A 22,404-nucleotide genomic window follows, 5' to 3' on the forward strand; every position below is an offset into this window, starting at 1 on the left:
ACTCTGGGTGGCTTCCAGCAACACACACATAAAGTAAAACATCAAACATTAAAAATTTCCCTATACAGGGCTGCCTTCAGATGTCTTCTGAAAAATAATAATACAGGTCCTTTGTATGCTGTAATCTGGTCTTTTTCTCAGCCTTGATGGCACTGTCTTTCATTAGTCATCTTACCAACGACAACAGAGATTGACTGGAGTGCTTCCTTGGGGCCTCGTAAAGTTCACATGTGTGTTTCTTTCAGGCTGGTCATGGTGAAGATGCTGCTCTGACTCCGGTTCACCAGCTGTACTCACTGAGAGTGTGGGATGGCTCTACATGGCCTCTGTAGGGCCAGAAGCCTATAGCCTTGGCCTCAAGAGGGGAAACCAGTTCCAGGTGGGCATTGCACCAGGGCTGACAGTGCCGCCACTCACAGCAAAGCTTCACGAAAGTAAGGCCTGGTACCTTGCTAAGCAGCAGGTGAAGCCCATTTGGCAGCTGGAACAGAAACATGTGACCAATTTTCAGGACCTCCAATCGGTCCACTCAGGGATTTCTTCCCAGCGTCCCCGCCTCTTGTACCCAGAGTCATTATGTAGTGATACAGCGTTCCTGACTTCACCTCCACCTTTGCCCCACGCTCTCCCAAACTTCCTCGGAAGCACCTTGCTCTACCGACGTTCTTACTTCAGACACAAGCCTTATCGGAGGCTTGAGTCCATCTGTTTGCAGCCAACTTCTTTGGAGAAGAAACCTCTTTGTGCTCCACTCCCTGCCTATCGCTCTGTTCTCAACAATACCATGACATCCTCCGCCATAGACCCATTCTTTATGCCGAATACTGCTGCTGACTGTTCCAATCCAGTGTCAAAGGGGTTCCCCCTAAGCTCAGGGAAGCAAAACTCCAATTCATACAGGCCAGTGCTAAACAATAACTCTTTCCTTCGGCCAACTAGTGCAAAAGTGCCTTTGCAGCAGCAGTACCACCAGCCGCTGCCACCAGAAAATAAGAAGCTAAAAGGCTTGTCACGACCTATTGGCTTCTCTTGGACCCACTCTGGTGGAAATGGAGATGGCGCTCCTGCGAACCTTGAAAGAAAGCTTGGGAAAAACAGTGGCATAACTCTTGAGCAACCCAGTGCCAAATCTCCTCGCTCGGCCATTCACAATGGCGTGGTTCTCAAAGTGGAACGGCCCTCCTGGCGACTCGAAGATGGTGAGAACAGGTCTCAGAACCTGAAAGAGCAAGATGTGCGGTTGACAGAAGCTATGCGGAAGCTGACTGCAAATGGGATCCGGAAGGTTAGCACCTACAACGAATTTGGTCACCGCATTGACAGCTCTTGCCTTATGAATGCAAACTTCCACTCCAGTCTTTTCAATCGATGGAAGCCACACATAGTAGCACAGATCACCCCAAAGGACGTACCAGCTGCCACCTCCCCAAATCTGGAGCCTGGTAGCCGCCACCAGAGCCTTATGGTCACAGAAGCTGCCGATGTCTGCACTAAACGCATCGATGTTCGTTTCTTAGCCTCAAATCCTGAACCTTCCAACCACTGCGCCTTGAGTCAGACTGTCAATCACACCTCTGTAAACGCTGGAGAACAAGTGGTAAAAACAGAGCTGTCCCCACGGACTACAGTCTCTGAGGTAGAGACCAAAATTTCCTCTCTTCAGTTAGGCACGGATACAAAATGGGGGAACCCTGTTACTGTGAAAGAGACCGAGTAAGTACTCTGGCAAATATGTCTGTTGGGGTGGGTTAGTGTTTCCCTTTCAGTACTCTTTGTGGCAATAATTGCCAACCTGTAGCCCTCCAAGTGTTGCTGGATTACACTTCCCATAATCCCTGAATCATTGACCATGCTGTCTGTCGAGCTGGGCGATATCAGCTTTTCAACAGTGCGGTATATCATCAGCCAAACATCACAATCTGGTGATATACCACATTGTTGAAAAAACAAGCTTCATTGGCCTCAGCCAGTGAGGCACCAGGTGAAACTGCCGCATCTCTCACTGTGGGAACTGAGGCGGTTTCACCCTAGTGCCTAGCGGGCTAGGACAACACAGCTTGTTTGCATGGCTCAGCTGGGGTTTGGGAAGGCTCCCAATCCCCAGCAGTGCCCCCCCCCCCCGCTTGTGTGGGAGCCAGCAACGGGCTGGGGGATCCTTTAACTGCTCGGCTGAGCAGAGCGGCAACCACACATGCCTCAGCTGAGCAGTTCAAAGATGCAGAGGGAGGAAAAAGTTGTATTGAAGCCTTGCCAATGAAGCTTGTTTCTTCTCCCTCTGCACAATATGAGGGCAGAGTGGGTATATCACTGGTGAAACCACTGCTGCTCCTGAGTCCCTCTGCTGGCAGTGCCTGCTGGAAGGAGTCAAGAGTCTTGACTTCCTCCAGCGAGTGTTACTAGCAGAGGGACTCAGGAGCAATGGCAGTTTCACCAGCGATATACCCAAGTGATATGCTCTGTCACAAGAGACTAGGGCCCTGCGGGACCTGACATCTTTCCGCAGGGCCTGCAAGACAGAGTTGTTCCGCCAGGCCTTTGGTCAGGGCGCAGCCTGACTCCCTCCTCTGGCAACCTGCACAGAATTTTGCTTAATTGGTTGCCATCAATTTGATTTAATTAATTTTTATAATGAAATATTTTTAGATTGTGTGACTATTTGATTGTTTGATTATTTGATTGTTGTTAGCCGCCCTGAGCCCGGCTTCGGCTGGGGAGGGCGGGATATAAATAAAATTTATTATTTCACCAGTGATATACCGCTGAGTGAAGCCGACTTTGCGGTCTGCTCCTCATACTGGCCCTGGGCGATATATTGATATATGTCGCCCAGGCCTAGCTGATGGGTGTTGGAGTCCAACAGCATCTGGAGGTTAATCACCCTTTTCTTATGATAAGGACTGTGTTTGATATAGTAGAATACGCTAAAGAACTTAGTAGCAAAGTGTTCCTATGATGTAAGCATATTTAAGCTTGGTCATCAATCGATGTTTGATACGCCTTGGATGGTTTTGCAGCCTTCACTTCCTCCAAAACGTCTCTCAGATCAGATGACAATTCTGCTTTACCACTGGTAGCCCATTGTTTTGACAAGTGTGCCACAAGTCAAGTCCAAAATTTGCCACTTGAACTATTCCTCCCTTTCTCTCCGCACCACTTCTATCACTAACATGGGTTAATGTTTATAATAGTTATTTGGGATATCTTGCCTTGTCTGTGATTTCTTGGTCTGTTGTTGGGTGTAGAGATCTTTTTGCTTTGCTAACTGAGAGGAGTTACAGAGCTTCACTTTAGGGCTGTAACCCTTTGTGTTGTAGAGCTGCAGTCAACCTTCCCCTGCTGGACCAAGCGGAGGTGGAAGATGTAGAGGAAGAGCTCCCGGATGGCTTGGAAGATGCCTGCAGTCAGGATGAGGAAGGAGAAGAGGAGGATGGGGAAGGTCAGCAGTCACATTTATTTCCTCTCTTCAAAGTACAAACAAGACTACTCACCACACATAAAAAAGGGTTTTCATACACTGATTATTCTGTTAATACAAATATACTAATTACTGTCATTTCAAAGCATAGCTTGAATCTAATAAAAAGCTAAAACGATTCCTACTATAGTTGTCCATGCTTACTATTAGGGCATGGATATATTGCAAATCACTCTATAATATCAAGAGAGAAAGAACTGTATTGCAACAAATAAAATTGCTAGCTTGAATACTATAATTTGCCTTGTGGGCACTTTCAGCCTATGCACTTTCTATACTTTTAAAACTTGTTTTGAGTGATATTTAGTTAACTGCTATTGTAGGCAGAGCAACACTCTGATCTCCATTTACATTTTACTGGTGTATTCTATTAAGCATTCAGTGAATGATTTTCTGGTTACCCAGAGACAAACTTTTTAAATCTACTGTCTTGAAACAGTTCAGAGTGAGATAATTTTCCATTGAATGTACAAGGCCTGACAATATTTCTAGATCATAAACAGCAGTAATAGCATTCAGTACTGAGGCAGAGCAACACTAATTCACTGCTGCTGGAAGGGCTTCTGTATCCTATGCAACCCAGCCAGAAAGGGGGGGGGGATATAAATAAAATAATAAGTTGTTGTTACTACTACTACTACTACTACTACTACTACTACTCAGTCTGAGAAGGGAGAGCCCAACCTACAGATATGTGTGATGCTTACAGATGTGCCCCAGTTTAGCTGTTCCACCAACAAATCTGTCATGGTGGTGGCATATCTTGAATTCTGCAGGCATGATACAGCTTTTGTCAAATCCCATTGCCCCTCAGCTAGCAGATCTTAACTACAGGACTTCATCTTCAATATTCCTGCTAGGAATGTTCTGATCAAACCCACTAAATACTTGTGTGTGGATTTATTATAATTGTTGCTGTCTTGCTACGGTTTGGGACAATGCTACTCCCCCTGAGTATTGACCCATTCTGTCCCCCACCCCTAATCTTCTTGCATGAGAGTTTGGAAGAAAGCTGCAATTAGGGTGATTACTGTGGATCTTGATAACATTGTGATGTAGCAGCCTGACATTTTCAGCTGTGTTTTAGTTCAGCCATTTTATTGCTTTAGTATATTGCACTGTGGTTCAACACTCTTATGATATCCTTTTGTAAATAGAAGGCAAACTTTAACTTATGGGGAGTGACATAGGGAATGATATTCTATCCTCTTCTAACCTTACCATGGGGTCCTTTATTACAGTGTGCAAATAAGGAAATTGATGGCTGTGTGGAAGAGCAGGCAAATAATGGATATTCTCTCATTGTCAAGATCCGGGGTCTGATTTGAGGTCATTGTGCAGAAACTATGGTGTCCTTTAAATGTAGCTGCATGGGGGCACTTACCAGTAAGCGGCTCCTTTGCTGCTGGGAAAACTCTGAAATTACGTAAACAAGAGAAGAGAGGTGGTTTGTTCTTCCAGTCGCGTAACAGTTGCTTGTGGATTAAGTTCAGCTATCTGAGAGAATGTCTAAAAGAGGTTGAATTTCTTCACGATGTTCATGGAGTGTAGCCAAGATTTTTCACTCATTAAACTATTTTTGCCTTTTTTCTTTAGGTGAATCAGATGGCTCCTCTTCATCCGGATTATCCCCCAATGGTTCTGTAGCTATTATATCCAGGTTCGTTTTAGGAATGTTCTGTCTGTAATGCATTGGATCCTTTTGTTCTTGGATAATCCCATGGGATGGCCACCTGGAGACCCTGATCTGTTTGCCTTGGTGAAATCACTTGGCTTGCACTTGCTGGCTGTGCCCATCTGCAAAGAGAAACAGAGATGCTAAGCAGTCGGGCTGAAAGGCAGCTTAGTTTTCATTCTGGGTTGGTGTTTCTCAGCCAAAGCAAACCTCACTTTCTCAGTCAATGTGTTGGTCAAGAGCCTCAGGAATTAAACTGAATGGCATATGATGGAAACGGATGTCCCAGAGAAAGTGTTGTGCTGCTCACTTCTTCAACTGTGCCTGGTATTCTTTTCCTAGGAATTGCGTTGAGGGATTGGTGCCTACACTAGAGGGCCAAGAACGAATTCTCAAGCCAGCTCTTACATGCAGCCTGTTCCCCAATGTGCCTCCCACAATATATTTTGGTACCCGGGATGAGAGAGGTAAGGTGGATCTGAATTCATTGCACGAAACAGGCAATGCCAGAAAACCCTAGTGTACTATAGTGGTGGAGTGGATTCTAGGGTGGGGAGGTGATGGTGGGATGCATGTGGTCATGTCATTTAAGTGTGTGGTGTAATGATGCCTTTCCAATGGAGTTACTAAGGTCTCCAGGTGATGTGAAGAGAAAACCTTAAATCTAGATTTATATCTGTGGAGCTGTAGGATTTTGAGATCACCAGCAAAGAGGTTCAGCACTGAAATGGCTGAAATAGCAGTTGAGATGCTGGAAGGTACAGTAATATTTGATGGGCATTCACTTTGACCCTCAATCTTAATCCCACCATAGGTGGAGTATGTATCTTTCCTGCCCTGCCCTATGATGGGGTGAGTGGACATCCAGATTCACTTGCATCAGAAATGGTCCCATTTGTCGTATTTTGCTCTGGCCTGGGTGCTTTCATAGTGGAGAGCAGGCATTATCACAGCATCACAACAATCTTTGGTCTTTGAAGAATTAAAGCTGGTCTTAACCTGTTTGGATGTGCACATAGACCGACTCAGCATGCTTCTTGCTATAGATAGCATAATTTCTCAAACTTCTTGAGCTTAGTTTCGCTATCTGCCTTTTAAACTTCTGCCTTCCCCCTCCCCAATTCAGGACTAGCCACCTGTCTCATTGCATAGCATGGAGATCGAGGCAGCAGCTCTTCCCAGATCAGACTGGCATGATTCGGCAAGTAGGGGAACAGCTGCACCCCTGTCCCCAAAATAAATTAGGATCCTCTGTTAGAGGGCTTTCAACCTATCCATTTATTCACTGATGAGAGGAGGGAAGTCCCACCTGCCTCAAAATCCTGTTCCTCCCAGAAACTTTGCACATTCCTTCAGGTGTGTTGTGCTTCTCAGTTTGGGAACCACTGTTCTATGGACAAGTGACAGAGCGTTTGCCAAGGGTTTTCTTTCACTTGCTGATCTGATTCTGTTGAAATTCATTGAATAAAAATATTACCCTCCTACACTTCATGACAAATTGATGTCTTCAGCCAAAGGAGATGCTCCCGTGGTTGGGTTTCCCTTCTAACCTTAGAATTTCTTTCTTTCCTAGTGGAGAAGCTCCCTTGGGAACAGAGGAAGATGCTACGATGGAAGATGAGCACAGTGACTCCCAACATTGTAAAGGCAACGATCTCCAGGTCCCACTTCAAAATCAGCAAGAGTGAGTTGTATTGTGGGAATGGTCTGTGGGTGCATGTTGCCTCCTGCCTTAAATACACCCAGACTCACAGCTTTATCTTGGAATAGTGCTAATGTTTGGAAATGAACTGTCCCACTTTCAGACGCAGATCTTCAGTAGCAGAGCAACAAAAGCTCCCATAGAATTGATTACTCTAATGCACCTCCCTTGCATGGAGGACTCTGAAAGATGCTGCAAATCATGAAGCTGCAGATCTAATTGTGGCTCTTCCGCTGCTTCCCTCTTAAGTCTTGGGCAAGCTTCATGGCACTTCTGCCTATGTGTATGCCCTTGGGCAGCTCTTGTCCAGATGGATACTGACCACAAAGTGCTAATGTTTACTGCAGAACAGCAAGAGCTGCAGCATGGTCTCTACTTACAAACTGGGGAAGAATGTTCAAGACATGGACTAAAACTCCATGTCCTAGCAATTCTCGTATAGTTTGCTTATACATCTGATGATCTGTGTCTGGTAATGCAGAGCTGTAGCTGCTCTTTCCAGTAGGTTGTTTGATAAAGGCAGCAAGCCTTCACCCCCTACCCTTCCAATAAGAGGAGACTTAGATAGATAGGGATTGTGGGGGCTTTAATTTGACATCTCCTGCCTGCTCACCTGTAATTGAATAGGCTTTGATGTGGCAGTATACCCTGTGATGCTGATGCTACAATCTTTTTAGAGTTGTGTACAGTTCTCAATAGGGTTTATTGTGGCTGCTCATATGAGGCCACTCTTGGTTCATGTGGAAGGGGAAACATGGATAAGGCAGGAAAATTATTTCCAATTCATATTTTCCAAACTGAAATTCTTATATGCCTGAGACTGTTGCATAAACAGAATATATATATATATATATATATATATATATATATATATATATATATATATATATATATATCAATGTGACGTTCAGAGAATAGTCTGTGAACTGCCCTATTGCCCACAGGAAACAATGACTGGCTGGGCTGCTGGGGCCATCACATGAAATCTCCGGGGTTCAGAGTTATCAGAGAACATCAGAAGGTATGAGATACGGTCATGACTACAAAAGGACATATTAAAGAATATAATACAGTGTGGGGAAAGGGCATGAGATGCATTTCACTCTGGCCTTTTCTGCCATTTTCTCCATCTGAGTGCTGCATGTAGCTGATACTTTCCTGTTTTCTGCTGCAATGTTCTCTTTCCTTTAGTCCCTTCATGTTCTCTTGGTGGCTGTGCCTCTGAAGGAGGCAGCCTAGGTTTGCAAGACACTATATGGTAGAAACTTCAGTGCTGGCATGCTTCCTTCATGGGAACTACCTGTTGGGAGTACCAGCCCAGGGGCTTTTGGGGTGGGGGGTTGTATGGACAATCTAGGTTCTTGCAGCTATCCCTGAATTTGGAGGAGAAGGTACCCCCCTGTTGAACCTTTATCTTGCCTTTTTACCAGCTAGGATACAGCAGGAAACCTCATTACTCCTCTTTCTTGTCTCTTCCTTTCCCTCCTGCAGTTGAATCATTTTCCTGGCTCATTCCAAATTGGTCGGAAGGACCGTCTGTGGAGAAATGTGTCCAAAATGCAGTTGCGCTTTGGGAAGAAGGAGTTCAACTTTCTGCCCCAGTCCTTCATCCTTCCTCAGGATATCAAGCTGCTCAGAAAGGCCTGGGAAGATTGTGGGAGCCGACAGAAATGGATTGTGAAGCCGGTGAGGGAGGGCACAGATATGGTTCGAACTGTATAGAGATAGGGGTGTGTCCTTTGTGTGCCTTCTGCCATGGCATAGCCATGCTTTCCCTTGCCTTGCCAGTTTCAGGTTTTCTTGGATGAATCTGATTTTTCTTGATGCATTTCATTAGGCTTTAGGGCTTGTGTTGGGACAGACTGCCTTTGGGATGAGCTCTGTTCTGTTTTTGTATTGTGTGGTTTTTATTCTGCTTCATATTTTAGGTATTCTGTTTCATGGTTTTAATCTCTGTAAACCACTCAGAGAACTTAAGTAATTAGATGGTACTGAAGTGCAGTTAACAATAATTAATGGTAATGTAAACTACACCCCCCCACACACACCTTCCACTATAGCAACAATGCATATTCTCTTCTTATAGATGGACAGTTTCTACTTGTGTATTCTGGTTCCCTCTTGACTATATCCTAGCTTTAGCCCAATAGTGCCTTTGGCTGTCGGTCTCCCTCTTGCTGCAAGTAGGACCTGCACCAGTCTGAAAACCCACCTGTCATCTTCTTCATTCATTTCCTTGATATTGGGAAGGACAGGTGTAATCTTCCCTGGTGCATTGTTTTAAAATATTCTGGGTTTTTATTCTTTGCAATCTTGTAAAGGTTGTGAATAAAAGTGCTTCACATTTGCATTTCCCCATGTCATTGAATCTGAGGTGTTTGTGCGTTGAATGTTTTAGGTGAAAAGAGGCACCCTTAAACATGTAAATGAGGAGAGAAGACTGGGAAACAGGCAGGAGGTGCTTCCTTCTGTTCCTAGGAGCCTCAAACATTTCCTAAATAGAGAGAGAGGCGTCCCCCCCCTTTTCATGAGGACTAAAGTATTTTCAAAACCCTAGATATTCTCTGACTCGACAGGTTCCACAGTCTGTACTGTACTGCATGATTACAGCCAGGCGCATTTTTGAAACCTCTAGGGAATTAGCTTATCAGTCAGTGACAGCAAGGAACTCAAAGCTGCTATACACCAACTTGTGAATGTACAAAGCTTTTATTGACTTAAAAAGTCTTTGCTGACATGTTCAATCTTTGAAAAAGCTGCCACAGTAATAGATTTTAACATACTGCTGAACTTTAAAATTACATTGAGATTTTTGTGATGCTGCTTCTTTGGAGGCTTGTCTTAAGACCGATAGTATTAAAACAAATTCCTTTCATGTACCCCACCTTCCCAGACTATAATCGGATGTTCCAGCTTTGAATTGTAGGATAGCAGCAAATGGATGCAATGTGAACATCGCTCTCTGTCTTTCACTCACTTTAGCCAGCATCAGCTAGAGGCATCGGCATTCAGGTCATCCATAAGTGGAGCCAGCTGCCCAAGCGTAGGCCACTGCTGGTGCAAAGGTAAGCAAGTCCCCCTGCCCTGCCAGTCTTTCCCCACCCTGCAAACGAAAGATTGGCTTTAATATCTTAAGGTATCAAAGAACCAGCTTGTTTCTGATTATGCTTTCTGCCGTTGTAAAACTTTACATTGTTCTGTGGAGTTTGTTTCTTTTGCTTCTGCTGCCAGCTAAAGAGCAATTGTGGAATTGCTACGATATTGACATGGGTTCAGAAATATGGCTAAAGTAGACCTTTTGCTGTGGCAAGGAGTAGCATTTGTTGAAAAAGCTGGCATTTCATCAGCAGTCTCTCAAACCCCTTAGGGACAGAAACCATCTCCATCAAGCCTCTCCACTAGTGACAATATCCTGAAATTCTTGAGACTAAATCTCTGGGCTACTCTATGATGTGGTTCCTGTATGCTCACCTGTCTTTCTGTTACAGGTACTTACATAAACCCTACCTCATTGGTGGAAGCAAGTTCGACTTGAGGATTTATGTTTACGTCACATGCTATGATCCACTTCGGGTTTACTTGTTCAAAGATGGACTTGTTCGTTTTGCCAGCTGCAAGTAGGTTTCCTATGAATTGGTAACCTCAGAAAGAGGGTTGGGTTGACTGCTTGTCAGAAGACCAGCTGAGATTCATGAATAGCAGATTAAATATGTTTTCTGAAAACAGTAGACTATTGGTTGCAGGTGTCATTTGTATGGCAGCCTGTGCACATCCTTTTGGTTTAAGCAGTGACTATTGAGAACCAATTATTTGCTTGCACTGTGTAGCTGAGTCTGTGTGCTTTTAAAATAGCCAATTATTAAATTATTTATTTTATTTTATTTTATTTATTTCATAAAACTTACACACTGCTTGATTGTTTAAAAAAACCTCAAAATGGTTTACAAAAAGATAAAACAAGAAAATCAAGAAAAAAATTTCAGCTGTACTTTAAAACATACAAAAGTTAAAATAATAAGACAGATTATAATTACTTCAAATTCCTAAGCATCTGGATGTTTAGTTAACTGACAAAGTTGTCGAATAACTCAAGTCAGAGCAACTCTTGATGATTAACAATTTGAATTGTTAAACCAGTCATATCTCTGTGGAGCACACACATTCATTCTCATTCTCTCTCACACACATGTGCACACATACTAGACTGGAGCTTAGAGGAGATACTTAAAGATTGGTGTGTGCGCCTCTCTCTTTTAGCTCCCACACTGCTAGCATTCCTCCCTCTTCTTGCCATTTCATTTTGATGAGTGATGTCTCCTTACTTAATGTAAACTTTTGTTCTTCCTTCACCTCAGATATTCCCCCTCTGTGAAGAGCCTCAACAACAAGTACATGCACTTGACTAATTACAGTATCAACAAGAAGAATATTGAATACAAGGCTAATACAGATGAAACTGCATGTCAGGGTCACAAGTGGTGGGTATTGATGAGCAGGAAAGAGAATCTTTTTGTATGTGTTATGTTCTTGACTGGCTTATGTTGTCTTACCTCTCTAGTCCTGAGTAGCCCAGATGTGGCCCTATTGTTTCCATAGGAAAGAGACTTTATTTTCATTTATTAAACAGAATGTATAGACCACTTAATCAAAAAAGAAAGGTCTCATAATTGGTTTATATAAAATTACATTAAAAACATGGTTGGTTCTGGGTTCATGTTGCCTTTTTCCTTCAGAGATGGGGGGAGAGGAGTTAATAACACTATCTGGGGCAACCCTAATGCACTTGTATGCTCTGTTCTGTCTCCACAGGGCACTGAAGGCACTTTGGAGTTATTTGGCCCAGAAAGGAGTTGACAGTGAAGCCATCTGGGAGAAGATAAAAGACATTGTTGTCAAAACCATCATTGCGTAAGTCTCAGGATCTAGTTGTGTTCCCCCCAGCCCTTTGCTTTCAGGAGGACCTCTTTTTGACGGGTCATCTTATCCATTAGCTAGGGATGAGTACCGATGTTTGCAGATGTTTGGAGCAAGTGTGCATCTTTGCTTCTTTCTTGCTGATTTGTGCTTCTGGAATCAGATTCTCCTATTGTGTTGTTACTCGAGGGTTGTTGATTGTTCCTTGGCCCCAAAAGTATCTTGTTTGGATCTTAATAACCTGAAGCAAGGAAGGGTCATGTGCTGTCTTCATCAGGCTCTCATCTGAGCCATGTGGGGAAGGTATTGCTGAAGCCCTGTTTTTGTGACATGCTTGTACCATATGCCTGGCTAGAGTGATGCATAAGAGGCATAAGATGATGCATAAGATGCTAGTTTTGCTGATCAGGAACAACCTAGCACATGTTTCATTTTCTAGATCAGAGCCCTACATAATCAATCTCGTGAAGATGTATGTGAGACGCCCTTACTGCTGCCATGAGCTGTTCGGGTTTGATATCATGCTGGATGAGAACCTTAAGCCATGGATTCTGGAAGTCAATATTTCCCCCAGGTAAGTTGTGCATGGTGCACCTTTCAGCTTGCGCTCTGACTTGGTGCATTTCACTACAATTTCAAGAGCACCCTTTACCTCCAGTTTGTCCCACAGATGCATGCTAGGCCTATATGCACAGATGCATGCAGTCTGTTTTGCCAGTGCCTTACTTCATGTGCTGATGGCTTCCATCTCTTAATGTGAGGGAGGCAACACTTACATTGAACTGGATCACACAGTGTGTCTCTGATTGATAGGTATGTCTGTGTTTTGTGTATGCATGTGGTTGTGGTGGGGAGGGGATACTAAAAGAGAGAGAGATTGTCTTGCCTTGGAGATCGAGTTCCTCCTTTCTCTCTTTTGGAAATCAAACTTAACAGCTATCTAAAATGCCAAAAGCTAGGGCCAAAGACATGAAGATGGGCTTGTCCAATCAAGGTTTTGTTCTCTCTGCAGCCTTCATTCAAACTCTCCTCTGGATGTGAGCATCAAGGGTCAAATGGTCAGAGATGCCCTTAATTTGGCTGGTTTTCTGTTGCCAAGCACAGATGATGTGGCTTCACCCTCTGGAAGTGCCAGCAGCTCCACAACTAGGTTAGAGATCAAACTCAGAAAGAGAAGCTATACTGAGCATTAAATCTTTTGCATTGTTCTTGTTCAGTAGGGGAGTGAGGAGGCCTGAGTTGGGAAGACTGAGACGAAAAGTTGTTGTGGCAATAGTATGTGTGGCTATAGCACAGAAGCATAGCTGTAGCCTGTATGTAGGACTATGCATTTTATTCAGTCACACTATTCGTACAGAAACTGAATTAAGCATCCAAAGAATCTCTGCTTTTGTTATTTTTAAAGCAAGTTTCTGGTCCATGTAATTGCAAAATGGGCTTGAAAATACCCAGGCAATACCTCGTTCAACCTTGGAAGCTGAGCAATGGTGGTGATCTCAGACATATTGCCAGGAATACTAGGCTTCAGTAGCTGGAATTGTGTATTGCTCCTCAACTCAGCTCAGCCACAATAGCTGTCAGGGGTGGCAGCAAGCACCTGGAGGGCACCAGGTTAGGGAAAGCATGAAGCAGACTGGTGAGGGATGGGGCCTGGGGAAGGGAGCATGGCCTGGGAAGAGTCCTGGGGCCCAGATGGAGGGGCTGGAGGGTTGCACACTGCCCCCATGCCTAAGGTTCCTCATCCTTGATCTATGACTCCATGGATCGTTTGAGGCTTTTTTGCTTTCTTTTGGCTTAACAGAGTATAGCTTGCCAATTGCTTATGGTTCTGGCTATAGGTGGCTGAATTGAGGGCACTGACTAACTCTCTCTGTACTAACTTTAATTATTGCTGTGCCCAGCTTGAATATTGTCGCAAAGGAGAAGAGTAAGTCATCTCTGGAGCTGTTCACTTCTGAGAAAACGAAAAGAGCTTTTTATCTGACCTCAAAAGTGCCTGATCAGGTAGGCGAGAACATGCCTTCCCCAAACACTCTGCCCTCATTCTGAGATCTCATGCATGTTTGGGCTGGAGTTCTCCGCTCTTCTTTGAATCATTTTATTAACTGTTTAATTAAATGAAACCATAAGTAGTGTGCATAAAACAATATAAAATCATCAAACAAGTATACACAACTAAATTATGTTTCTCGCTAGGCTTGCGGAAATAAAAAAAAGTTTTTAGCAGGGGTGTAAAACAGTATAGTGATGGTGCCTGACTAATATTACTAGACAGGGAGTTGCAAAGCATAGAGGTAGCTACACTGAAATATTGACTCGTACTAGCAGATGATCATTACAATCGCTTGGCTTGGGGAGTGCCTAAGAGTTCAACCAAGCACTTTTTCTGACAGTAAATGTGTCAGATGCAGGTAAGATGCATCCACACACAAGGAGGAGGTGCTTGTTTATTCACAGAAGGACTGATATTTGAAGGAGGTTGTATTTTGACATATAGGATATGATTTGGCTAAGTGTGGAAGTTATAAAGACCTGTATTTCAACTGTATTCACAGTTAAACCTTAAGCCCATCAAACACACAGCATAGCTTAAGAAAATGTTACAAACTATAGCTAAGATCCAATAGGCCATAGCCACTGGTTGCCATTGTTATAATGGGTGTGCCTTGAAGCAGTAAGATTTCCCATTTCTTACTTACACACATGCATTTTGGTTTAGTTTGTTCAAGGGGTACAAGAAGCATTTGGGAACCATAACCAAGAACCCTGCCTTTTCTTCTTCACCCACCCCCCAACAAATTCCTATTTGGATATCTCTCTTCTGTCTTTCCACTTCTGTCACTGTGGGAGGGGAATATGTGTTGCGTGGCCACCATCCTAGAGTGGCAATCATAGTGGTTTTAGAGGACCGAAAGTGGCATGCATGTAGACTTGTGCAGTTACCTCCTGGAAAACCAAGGTGTTTCCCTGTCCATCTTGGCTGCAGGAGTTCTATTCCACCATCCTAGATGTTCTAACACCAGATGATGTACGTGTCCTAGTAGAGACAGAGGATGAATTCGCTCGACGTGGACAGTTTGAGCGAGTTTTCCCCTCGCGCTTCTCCATGCACTACCTACGTTTCTTTGAGCAGCCGCGATACTACAACATCCTTACTTCCCAGTGGGAGCTGAAATATTTCGTGAATAAGGTCAAAGGTAAAGCAATTCCCATCACCTCCTTCCTGCAAGTTCCCTTCTAGGATAAGCAATTAATTGTTTGGACCAGCCCTTTATAAGTAGAATGCATACGTTGCTTTCCAACCCAGAGCTGTCTGTGCTCTTTCCCAAAGCATTATTATCTGTCATCCTTACAGGCTGCCAGTGTGGTTTGAGTGTTGCTTCTTGCTGGGACATTTGTGTCATCTTCCCCACTCCCCACACCTTGCAGCCACATCTTTGGCTTTAGGCCAGAAGTCTCTCTTTATTCTTGCCCACCCCTTTGTCCTTTCATTGGTTTCTATTGGCTATCTTTAAGCCCACACCCTCACCCAGAGCCTTCCTGTTCCTCAGTGTTACCTGCTTCTCTTGAGTGTATCCAGATAATTCCATAGAATAGACCAGGAAGAAGTTCACCATCTTCATTTTTTCCCCTTTTAAAAATTTTATTGTTACCGTTCACATTAACACACCATACAGAAAAAGAAAATAAATTCCATCACCACCAAAGAAAAAAAGAGAATAAATACATCAACTAATAACCTTCAAAACATAAAATACATAAAATAAAAGTGGTCTTCTTCTATACGCCAGACTTCCCGTCTATTCAGTATTACAGATTCTGTATTAATTGTTCGCTGCCAATGCATAACTAGTTTTGTTGAATTTCAATATCCCTTAATCCATTCATTGGTTTTACCACATTTTACCACTGCTACTGAAATTATTCAAACGCTGCGTATGACCTTAAACTACTATTATTTTTCAAGTATATTTTAAAAACTTCCCATTTTGAGATAAATACCTGTTTTGGTTTATTTTTTATCTTTTCTGACATGCTATCTAATTCCGCGTATTCAGCCATTTTTTGAATCCATTCTAATCTTGACGGGACTTTATTGCTTTTCCAATTTGCCTCATTGAGAAACCCTGCTGCGACCGTAGCATATAAAAAAGATCTCTTAAGCCTTGTTAGGAATATCTGAGTCTGTGATTCCCAAAGGAAAGCTTCCCGTTTACTATTAATATATATTTTTAACATTTTTTCCAATTCTATGTGGATATCCTCCCAAAACACCTTGATTTCTTTACACTGCCACCACATATGGAATAAAATACCTGGTTTTTCTTTACACCTCCAGCAATTATTGGGGACATTTTTGAACATCTTGGACAATTTTCAGGGGGTTAAATACCACCGATGCTGCATTTAAAAAAAATTCTCGCTCAGAGAGTAACAAGCTGTAAAATTCCAATTTATTTTCCACTTCTTCATTGATATTGAGTACCCAAAATCTTGTGACCACTTAATCATAGCCGCTGTCACCTTCCCAGTCAAGGAGGAGTCAGTATACTTTAGAAAGTGTTTTAATTCTGGAGTTCACCAAATCTGATTCAAATCTGGAAGTCTCAGTGGAGAAACCCTTTTGTCTATCAATTTTGAATGTCTCAAATAATTGGTGATATTGAAACCAATCAACAATGCACTCTCTTATTTCCCCGAAGCTTTTTAATTTCAATTGGTTATTCTCCTCCTTTAGAAGTACTTTATACATTGGCCAGGGTCCCTGGGTATTTTTTCTCTTAACCGCCTTCGCCTCTCAGCCCCACTCACCTCACAGAGTGTTTGTTGTGGGGGAGGAAGGGAAAGGAGAATGTTAGCCGCTTTGAGACTCCTTCGGGTAGTGATAAAGCGGGATATCAAATCCAAACTCTTCTTCTTCTTCTTCTCTATTGGCGAGATCCACCAGGGAAACTTTGGTTCGAGCAGGTTTTTATACTTCTCCCAAACCATCAATAGGAATTTCCTAATAATGTGGTTTGAAAAGTTCCTGTGAACTTTTGCTTTCCCATACGCTAAGTATGCATGCTATCCCCATTGATTATCATATCCCTCCAAGTCTAAGAGGTCTGGGTCCTGCAGCGTACACCACTCCTTTAACCAGGTGAGGCAGGCTGCCTCATAATACAGTTTCAGGTCAGGTAGGTTTCAGGTTTTTTATGTCAATTAGAATTAAATGTTTAATTCTAGGTCTTTTGCCTGACCATAAAAATTTGGAAATATCTTTTTGCCAATTTTTGAGGCAACCCGCTCCACCCAGTATAGGAATCATTTGAAATAGAAATATTAATTTTGGGAGCACGTTCATCTTTATAATGGGGGTCCTGCCCAGAAATGAAAGTTTCAACCTGCTCCATATCTCCGTATTTCTTTGGATCTCGAGCCAAATTTTCATACAGTTATCCTGAAACATATTTATATTTTTAGGGGTAATCCAAATACCTAAATATTTTACTTTATTGCATATCTTTAGGCCCAATGTTTTTTCTAACTCCTCCTTTGCCACATTTGATTCATTTTTCACCAACAATTTTGTTTTAATGGTATTCAATTTAAAGCCTGCCACTTCTCCAAAGTCTCTAATCAGTTCCAGCACTCTCAACAAAATTTTCAAATGAGCATCATACCATTGCAGCTTGATTTTTAAACCTGTGTGTGTGTGTGTGTGTGCGTGCGCACGTGTGTATTTGGGTTGCTCAGTATCAAGGCCCTACATTACTTGTACCCACTGCCTTCTTACAACCAGGGCAATTGCTTAGTAATAGCCCTCAAAATTTCACATGTGAACTAGCATTCGTTCTGTGGTGTTCCTTTCTGCAGGGGTGGATCTGCTCAGAAACTGGTGTCACAAAGGCTTTCATAATGGAGTGGTGACAGAATCCACAGTGATGGTAAGGGTGGGCCCTCTTTGCCTTTCCTCATACCTTCAATTTGTTCTGCTTTTTCATGAGGGTGCCAATCAGAACTACCGTATTTTTTGCCCTATAGGGCGCACTGGCCCATTGGACGGGCCTCCTTTTTTTGGGGGGGGGATGAATAAAAAAAAATTATTCCCCCCCCCAGCCCCCAGAACAGGCTGCTATCCGCAAGCCTTGCGAGCCCGGCAGCAACTCCCGCCGGGCTCACAAGGCTTGCGGACACCTGCGCGAAGCACGGGGCGCCCTCCGGAGGGCGCCCCGTGCTTCGGGCTGCAGGCTGCTGCCCGCAAGCCTTGCGAGCTCGTGGGAACTCCCACCGGGCTCGCAAGGCTTGCGGATAGCTTCCTGAAGTCTGGAGAGCGAGAGGGGTCGGTGCGCACCGACCCCTCTCGCTCTCCAGGCTTCAGCGAAAGCCTGCATTCGCCCCATAGGACGCACACACATTTCCCCTTCATTTTTGGAAGGGAAAAAGTGCATCCAATAGGGCGAAACCTTGTTACTAATTAAGTGGCTCTATATTTGTGGCTGTCTTACTGGCCTGCAGCACCTTCTCTTTGCTTCACTAAGTTTGAGGTATGCTGGGAGATAAGAAAGGAACATTTAGTAGCCCCCTCACTAGCTGTCTAACTCTGCACTCTCTCAACTTCAGTGGTCAATTCCAAGATCCCACCTCTATATGAAGAATGAACTCCCTGTGAATGGCTTGAGCAAGATGGAATTAGGCAGAACCAGGTGAGATTGCGAGAACCAGCCACTGTTATATCTCAATACATTTCCAGTTGGGGTTTGTCCATGATTTTTCATTCATTCCTTTATAGTGCAATTCTTTGCAAGTCTGCTCTGAAGTAATCCCCACTGCGTTCAATGGGACTTATTCCCAGGTGGTTGTGTGTAGGATTGTAGCCATGGTTAATGCATTTTAATGCATTTTTGGCTGTTAACCTTCTCATGAATAGATGGAGAGAAAGGAAACTCTTCTTTGTTATTTATATGCCACCTTTACATTTCTTACTTCCCTCTCCTGATATATTACCCTTTTAACAAACGTGGTCGTAACTGCTTTTGTGGTACTTTCTGCCCCTGTTAGGATGTGCCAGAGGATTAAATTAGAAGCATCTGCTTCTGGGTTTAAACTAACTGTGGTTAATCATTATATCCAGAAAGGGCAAACTATAGTTAGTTTCAACTGGGCTTTTTCAGTGTGGTGCCCACTGAGGCACTCTGCAGTGGCTGTGAGACTTTTCTGCCATTCTGACTTGCAACTCCTGCTTTAAAAAAAATCATGGAGGCTGGATACAGTGCCAGTCTTAATTTTCCCTGAGTAGCCCTGAGCCCATGTATGGTCAGGCAGCTTCGATCATGTAGCTACAAGCTAGGATTTCATGTTAAGTTCAAACCAGGCCGTTGTCTTAGCCTTTCTTATTTTTACTTCGGTAAATATCTGACATAAATAATTATTTGTAGCATTTTTATACTAACCTGTAACACTAAGTATTCTGGGCAGTGTACTTTAAAAAACACACACATGTAAAATGTAAAAACAACATGAACACAAAATCACAAACAAAGCTAAAACTTCAAAATAAAACCAGCAGCAGAGGAACCAGTAGTACCCAATGTCTAAAAAACAACAACCACATGTTTTGACCGTGTTTTTAAGTAGGAAAGCCTAGCTGAATAAAAGGCCTTGACCTATGGCCACTGAAAAGTTGGCACCTGCCTCACCTAACTTCACTTGGCAGGGGTGGACTTTTAAAGATGATTTTCAGGTTGGGCTGGGTATATATGGGAGGAGATAGTCCTTCGGATAACCTAGCCCCAGGTTATTTAGGGCAGCAATAGAGAACCTGCAGCCTTCCAGTTGTTGTTGGCCTTTGTCTCATTCCAGCCAGCATGGCCCATGGTCAGAGATGATTGGAGTTCTAGTCCCAGAACATCTGGAGGGTCACAGATTCTCCATCTCTGTTTTAGGGCTTGAAAAGTTAATACTTGCACTTTGAATTGTCCCCTGGAATAGATTAGAAGCCACTGTAGATAGCAAAGCACAGGCATGATAGAATTTTTCAGCCACTCCCTGTTAACAATGTTGCTGCCCTGTTTTGGAGCAGCTGAAGTTTCTAGACTGTTTTCAAGGCAGGCCGAGGTACAGCACATTGTGGTAATCAGGCCTAGGCAGTGGTGAGCCATAAGCCCTAAATCCTTCTTTCCCATCAAATACAGGGATGACACAGTAGTAGTAATAGTAGTAGTAGTAGTAGTAGACTGCTGTTTCCTTCAGACGGGTGAAAATGATATGCTATGAAAGTGGTTCTCTCTGTCTGTGCTCCATTCTGTGCTGCAAGACAGATCTGCCTCTCTCTCAAGTTCTGTCTTCTTCCCAACAGCAAAATCCTTATCCAGCGAGATGGGGAGGAGCCAGTCCGAAGCTCTGAGCCAAACCCTTGCACTCAAAGCTTACCTCAGATTAAATACACAGCTGGAAGTCTCAAGAAACCCACAATCCCTCGGACCCTCAGCAACTCAAGCCTAGTGAAGTGACAGGGGACTGAGTGAGTGGCCAACTTCCCCTTCCTTATGGTCTCAGGAGGGGGCGTACATGACCTACCTCAACGGAAGCTAGGAGAGCCAGCATGGAAGAATGGGAGGACCTTTCGTCCGGCACGCCCACGTAGAACTATTTTTTTTGGAAAGGGAATTGAGTCGAAGAGGAGATGTTTAACTTGGTTAAAAGGGACAAATGCTCTGTTTATAGTTTTTTTTTTTTATGACAAAGGAAGTTGCTAAACACAGAAGCTTGGAAAACCTATTTAACTTTTAGTGTGAGTTCCTTATAGTTTATTGACCTTGCCATGATCGTCACCACTTGATCCTTAAGTGCCTCTTGCTGTTAAGTGCTGACATGCTAGGTTTCGCCAGACACTGACAACCTCAATGACCATTTGTGAAATGAGCTGCTACCATGAGGCAATTGCATGTTTGCAATTGACATAATAACCCATGTATTCACAACATGACACAAATTCCTAATTAGCTGATCAGTTGGGAAAACAAACTTTAGAATGGCTTAACACCAGTAAATCAGGCAGATTTTTTCATAAACTCTCTGGTGCACGGCCATAAGAGAAAGAGGCTTAAACAGTGAGGGAGGTGGTGGGGAGTCCTTGAATATTCTTATTCTCTAGGTACACACCCATGTTTACTTAGTTCCTGGGTACAGATTTCCTGATGGACTTTAGTTATGGAAGGTATTTTCTACTTACTTTTTATTCTGGAGAAGCAGATTTTGCAGTGTGCTGATCCAAAGCACAACTGTGTAGCTTAAGCACTGGTGGTGGGTTCTAGCTTTGTGCTGGGACTCAGAAAAAGGTGTGCTAAGGTGGCTGCTTCTTGTTCCTCTCTGGTTTAGGGTCAGGTGGTTATCTGTGTTAATCCTCCTAGCATTCATATACACCCTAGAACACTCTCCAGTTCTTTACCCCTAAAGAAGACTATAATTTAGCCCAAGTGGTGCTTGGCTGTATAATTCTTGCTTTAAGTACTGCAGCCTCAGTCAGTGTTATTTCTCATCAGTCAGTGCCTTCTCCCTGCTGCTGGAGAATTCTGCCTTTTCTCCACTTGTTATACTTTACTCCTAATCTGAATCTGGTACTGGATCCTAGCTTTGGGTACACTTTTCAGTTGTGTGCTTATGTCCGGAATGTGTTGGCAAACTTGCACTTACAGCCAGCAAGGGCCATTTGCTGTCCTGATCCCCGGGCACTGATAGATGCATCTCTTGCTCTACTTGACTCCTGATACCTACACACTTAGGAGCATTTCCTGCCTGTACTCAGACACCACGTGCAGGAAGCTGCTAAATTCTGAGCCTTGAGGGTGAACTCAGCAACTTTGGCTGCAAGAAATATTTCTGTTTAATGAAGGATAGGAGTCCTTTTGTCTCATGTTACACACACACACACACACACACACACACACACACACAGTCAGATGCTATGGACAGCATGAAGCATGCATCACTCTGTGCAGTCTTCTATTTTTTCCATGTAGCAGTAATGATATTCCAAATGCCTGTAAGTATTTCTCACTATGGTGGTGAGATGTGCTTAGGTGGCTACTTGTGATATAAATGGCCAGAAAAAGGAAGGCATCATTCCTACAGTGCATCTCTCCAAATAGATTGCTTCTCCATTGGTCAGGGCAGTATTTATGAATCACACAGTCCTGGAAATCTCCTGGATACAGCAGCTGTAATCTATAGATGCAGTGTGCATTTATTGTTAAAGTGGTTCAAGTCATTGCAGAGGGGTGTGAGATTCCCCGGAGCACATAACACCAAAGCAACAGGGCACCTCTTTCTTATTACATCTGTCATATGCTTATCCTAAGTAACCTCAGTGACTAAGCTCTTAAGAGCAGAAAAGCTGGGAAACATAGAGTTGGAAGCCAAGCCAGGCACACTGGATGTAGCTGTGCTTTCTCCTGGGGCCTTAGCAGTAGAAGCAGCAGCTCTCCTTGCATCATGCCAGGGAATGAGTTGCTAGAAATCATTTCAGAGTCTGCCTTGCAGACAGCGACTTACCTTGCATTTCTGTCTTACTTCACTGGCTGTATTAACACAGGTATCTATCTTGGTGAGACCTTTATGGCATGATCCCCTGAATTAAAGCTTCTTTTCCCCTTG

General features: G+C 43.4%; 1 protein-coding gene across 5 annotated transcripts in view; it reads left to right on the forward strand.

Moving 5' to 3' along the window:
- TTLL4 (tubulin tyrosine ligase like 4) overlaps positions 1–22,404 on the forward strand; it is a 30,008-nt gene extending 7,604 nt beyond the window's left edge. For 4 of the 5 annotated variants that reach the window (XM_081197741.1, XM_081197742.1, XM_081197743.1 and 1 more), the window contains 18 exons: positions 246–1,713; positions 3,315–3,436; positions 5,072–5,135; positions 5,493–5,617; positions 6,724–6,834; positions 7,797–7,873; positions 8,344–8,538; positions 9,835–9,917; positions 10,341–10,469; positions 11,208–11,330; positions 11,662–11,760; positions 12,206–12,340; positions 12,779–12,916; positions 13,668–13,770; positions 14,753–14,963; positions 17,626–17,696; positions 18,373–18,455; positions 20,108–22,404. In XM_081197741.1, the coding sequence (XP_081053867.1) occupies positions 320–1,713; positions 3,315–3,436; positions 5,072–5,135; positions 5,493–5,617; positions 6,724–6,834; positions 7,797–7,873; positions 8,344–8,538; positions 9,835–9,917; positions 10,341–10,469; positions 11,208–11,330; positions 11,662–11,760; positions 12,206–12,340; positions 12,779–12,916; positions 13,668–13,770; positions 14,753–14,963; positions 17,626–17,696; positions 18,373–18,455; positions 20,108–20,261 (3,417 nt within the window). In that variant the 5' untranslated portion in view covers positions 246–319 and the 3' untranslated portion in view covers positions 20,262–22,404. The remainder of the gene's footprint in view (positions 1–245; positions 1,714–3,314; positions 3,437–5,071; positions 5,136–5,492; positions 5,618–6,723; positions 6,835–7,796; positions 7,874–8,343; positions 8,539–9,834; positions 9,918–10,340; positions 10,470–11,207; positions 11,331–11,661; positions 11,761–12,205; positions 12,341–12,778; positions 12,917–13,667; positions 13,771–14,752; positions 14,964–17,625; positions 17,697–18,372; positions 18,456–20,107) is intronic. The other variant, XM_081197745.1, reaches the window with a different exon arrangement.

Source organism: Podarcis bocagei (genome assembly GCF_964188305.1).
Source record: "Podarcis bocagei genome assembly, chromosome: 1".
Lineage (NCBI taxonomy): Eukaryota > Metazoa > Chordata > Lepidosauria > Squamata > Lacertidae > Podarcis > Podarcis bocagei.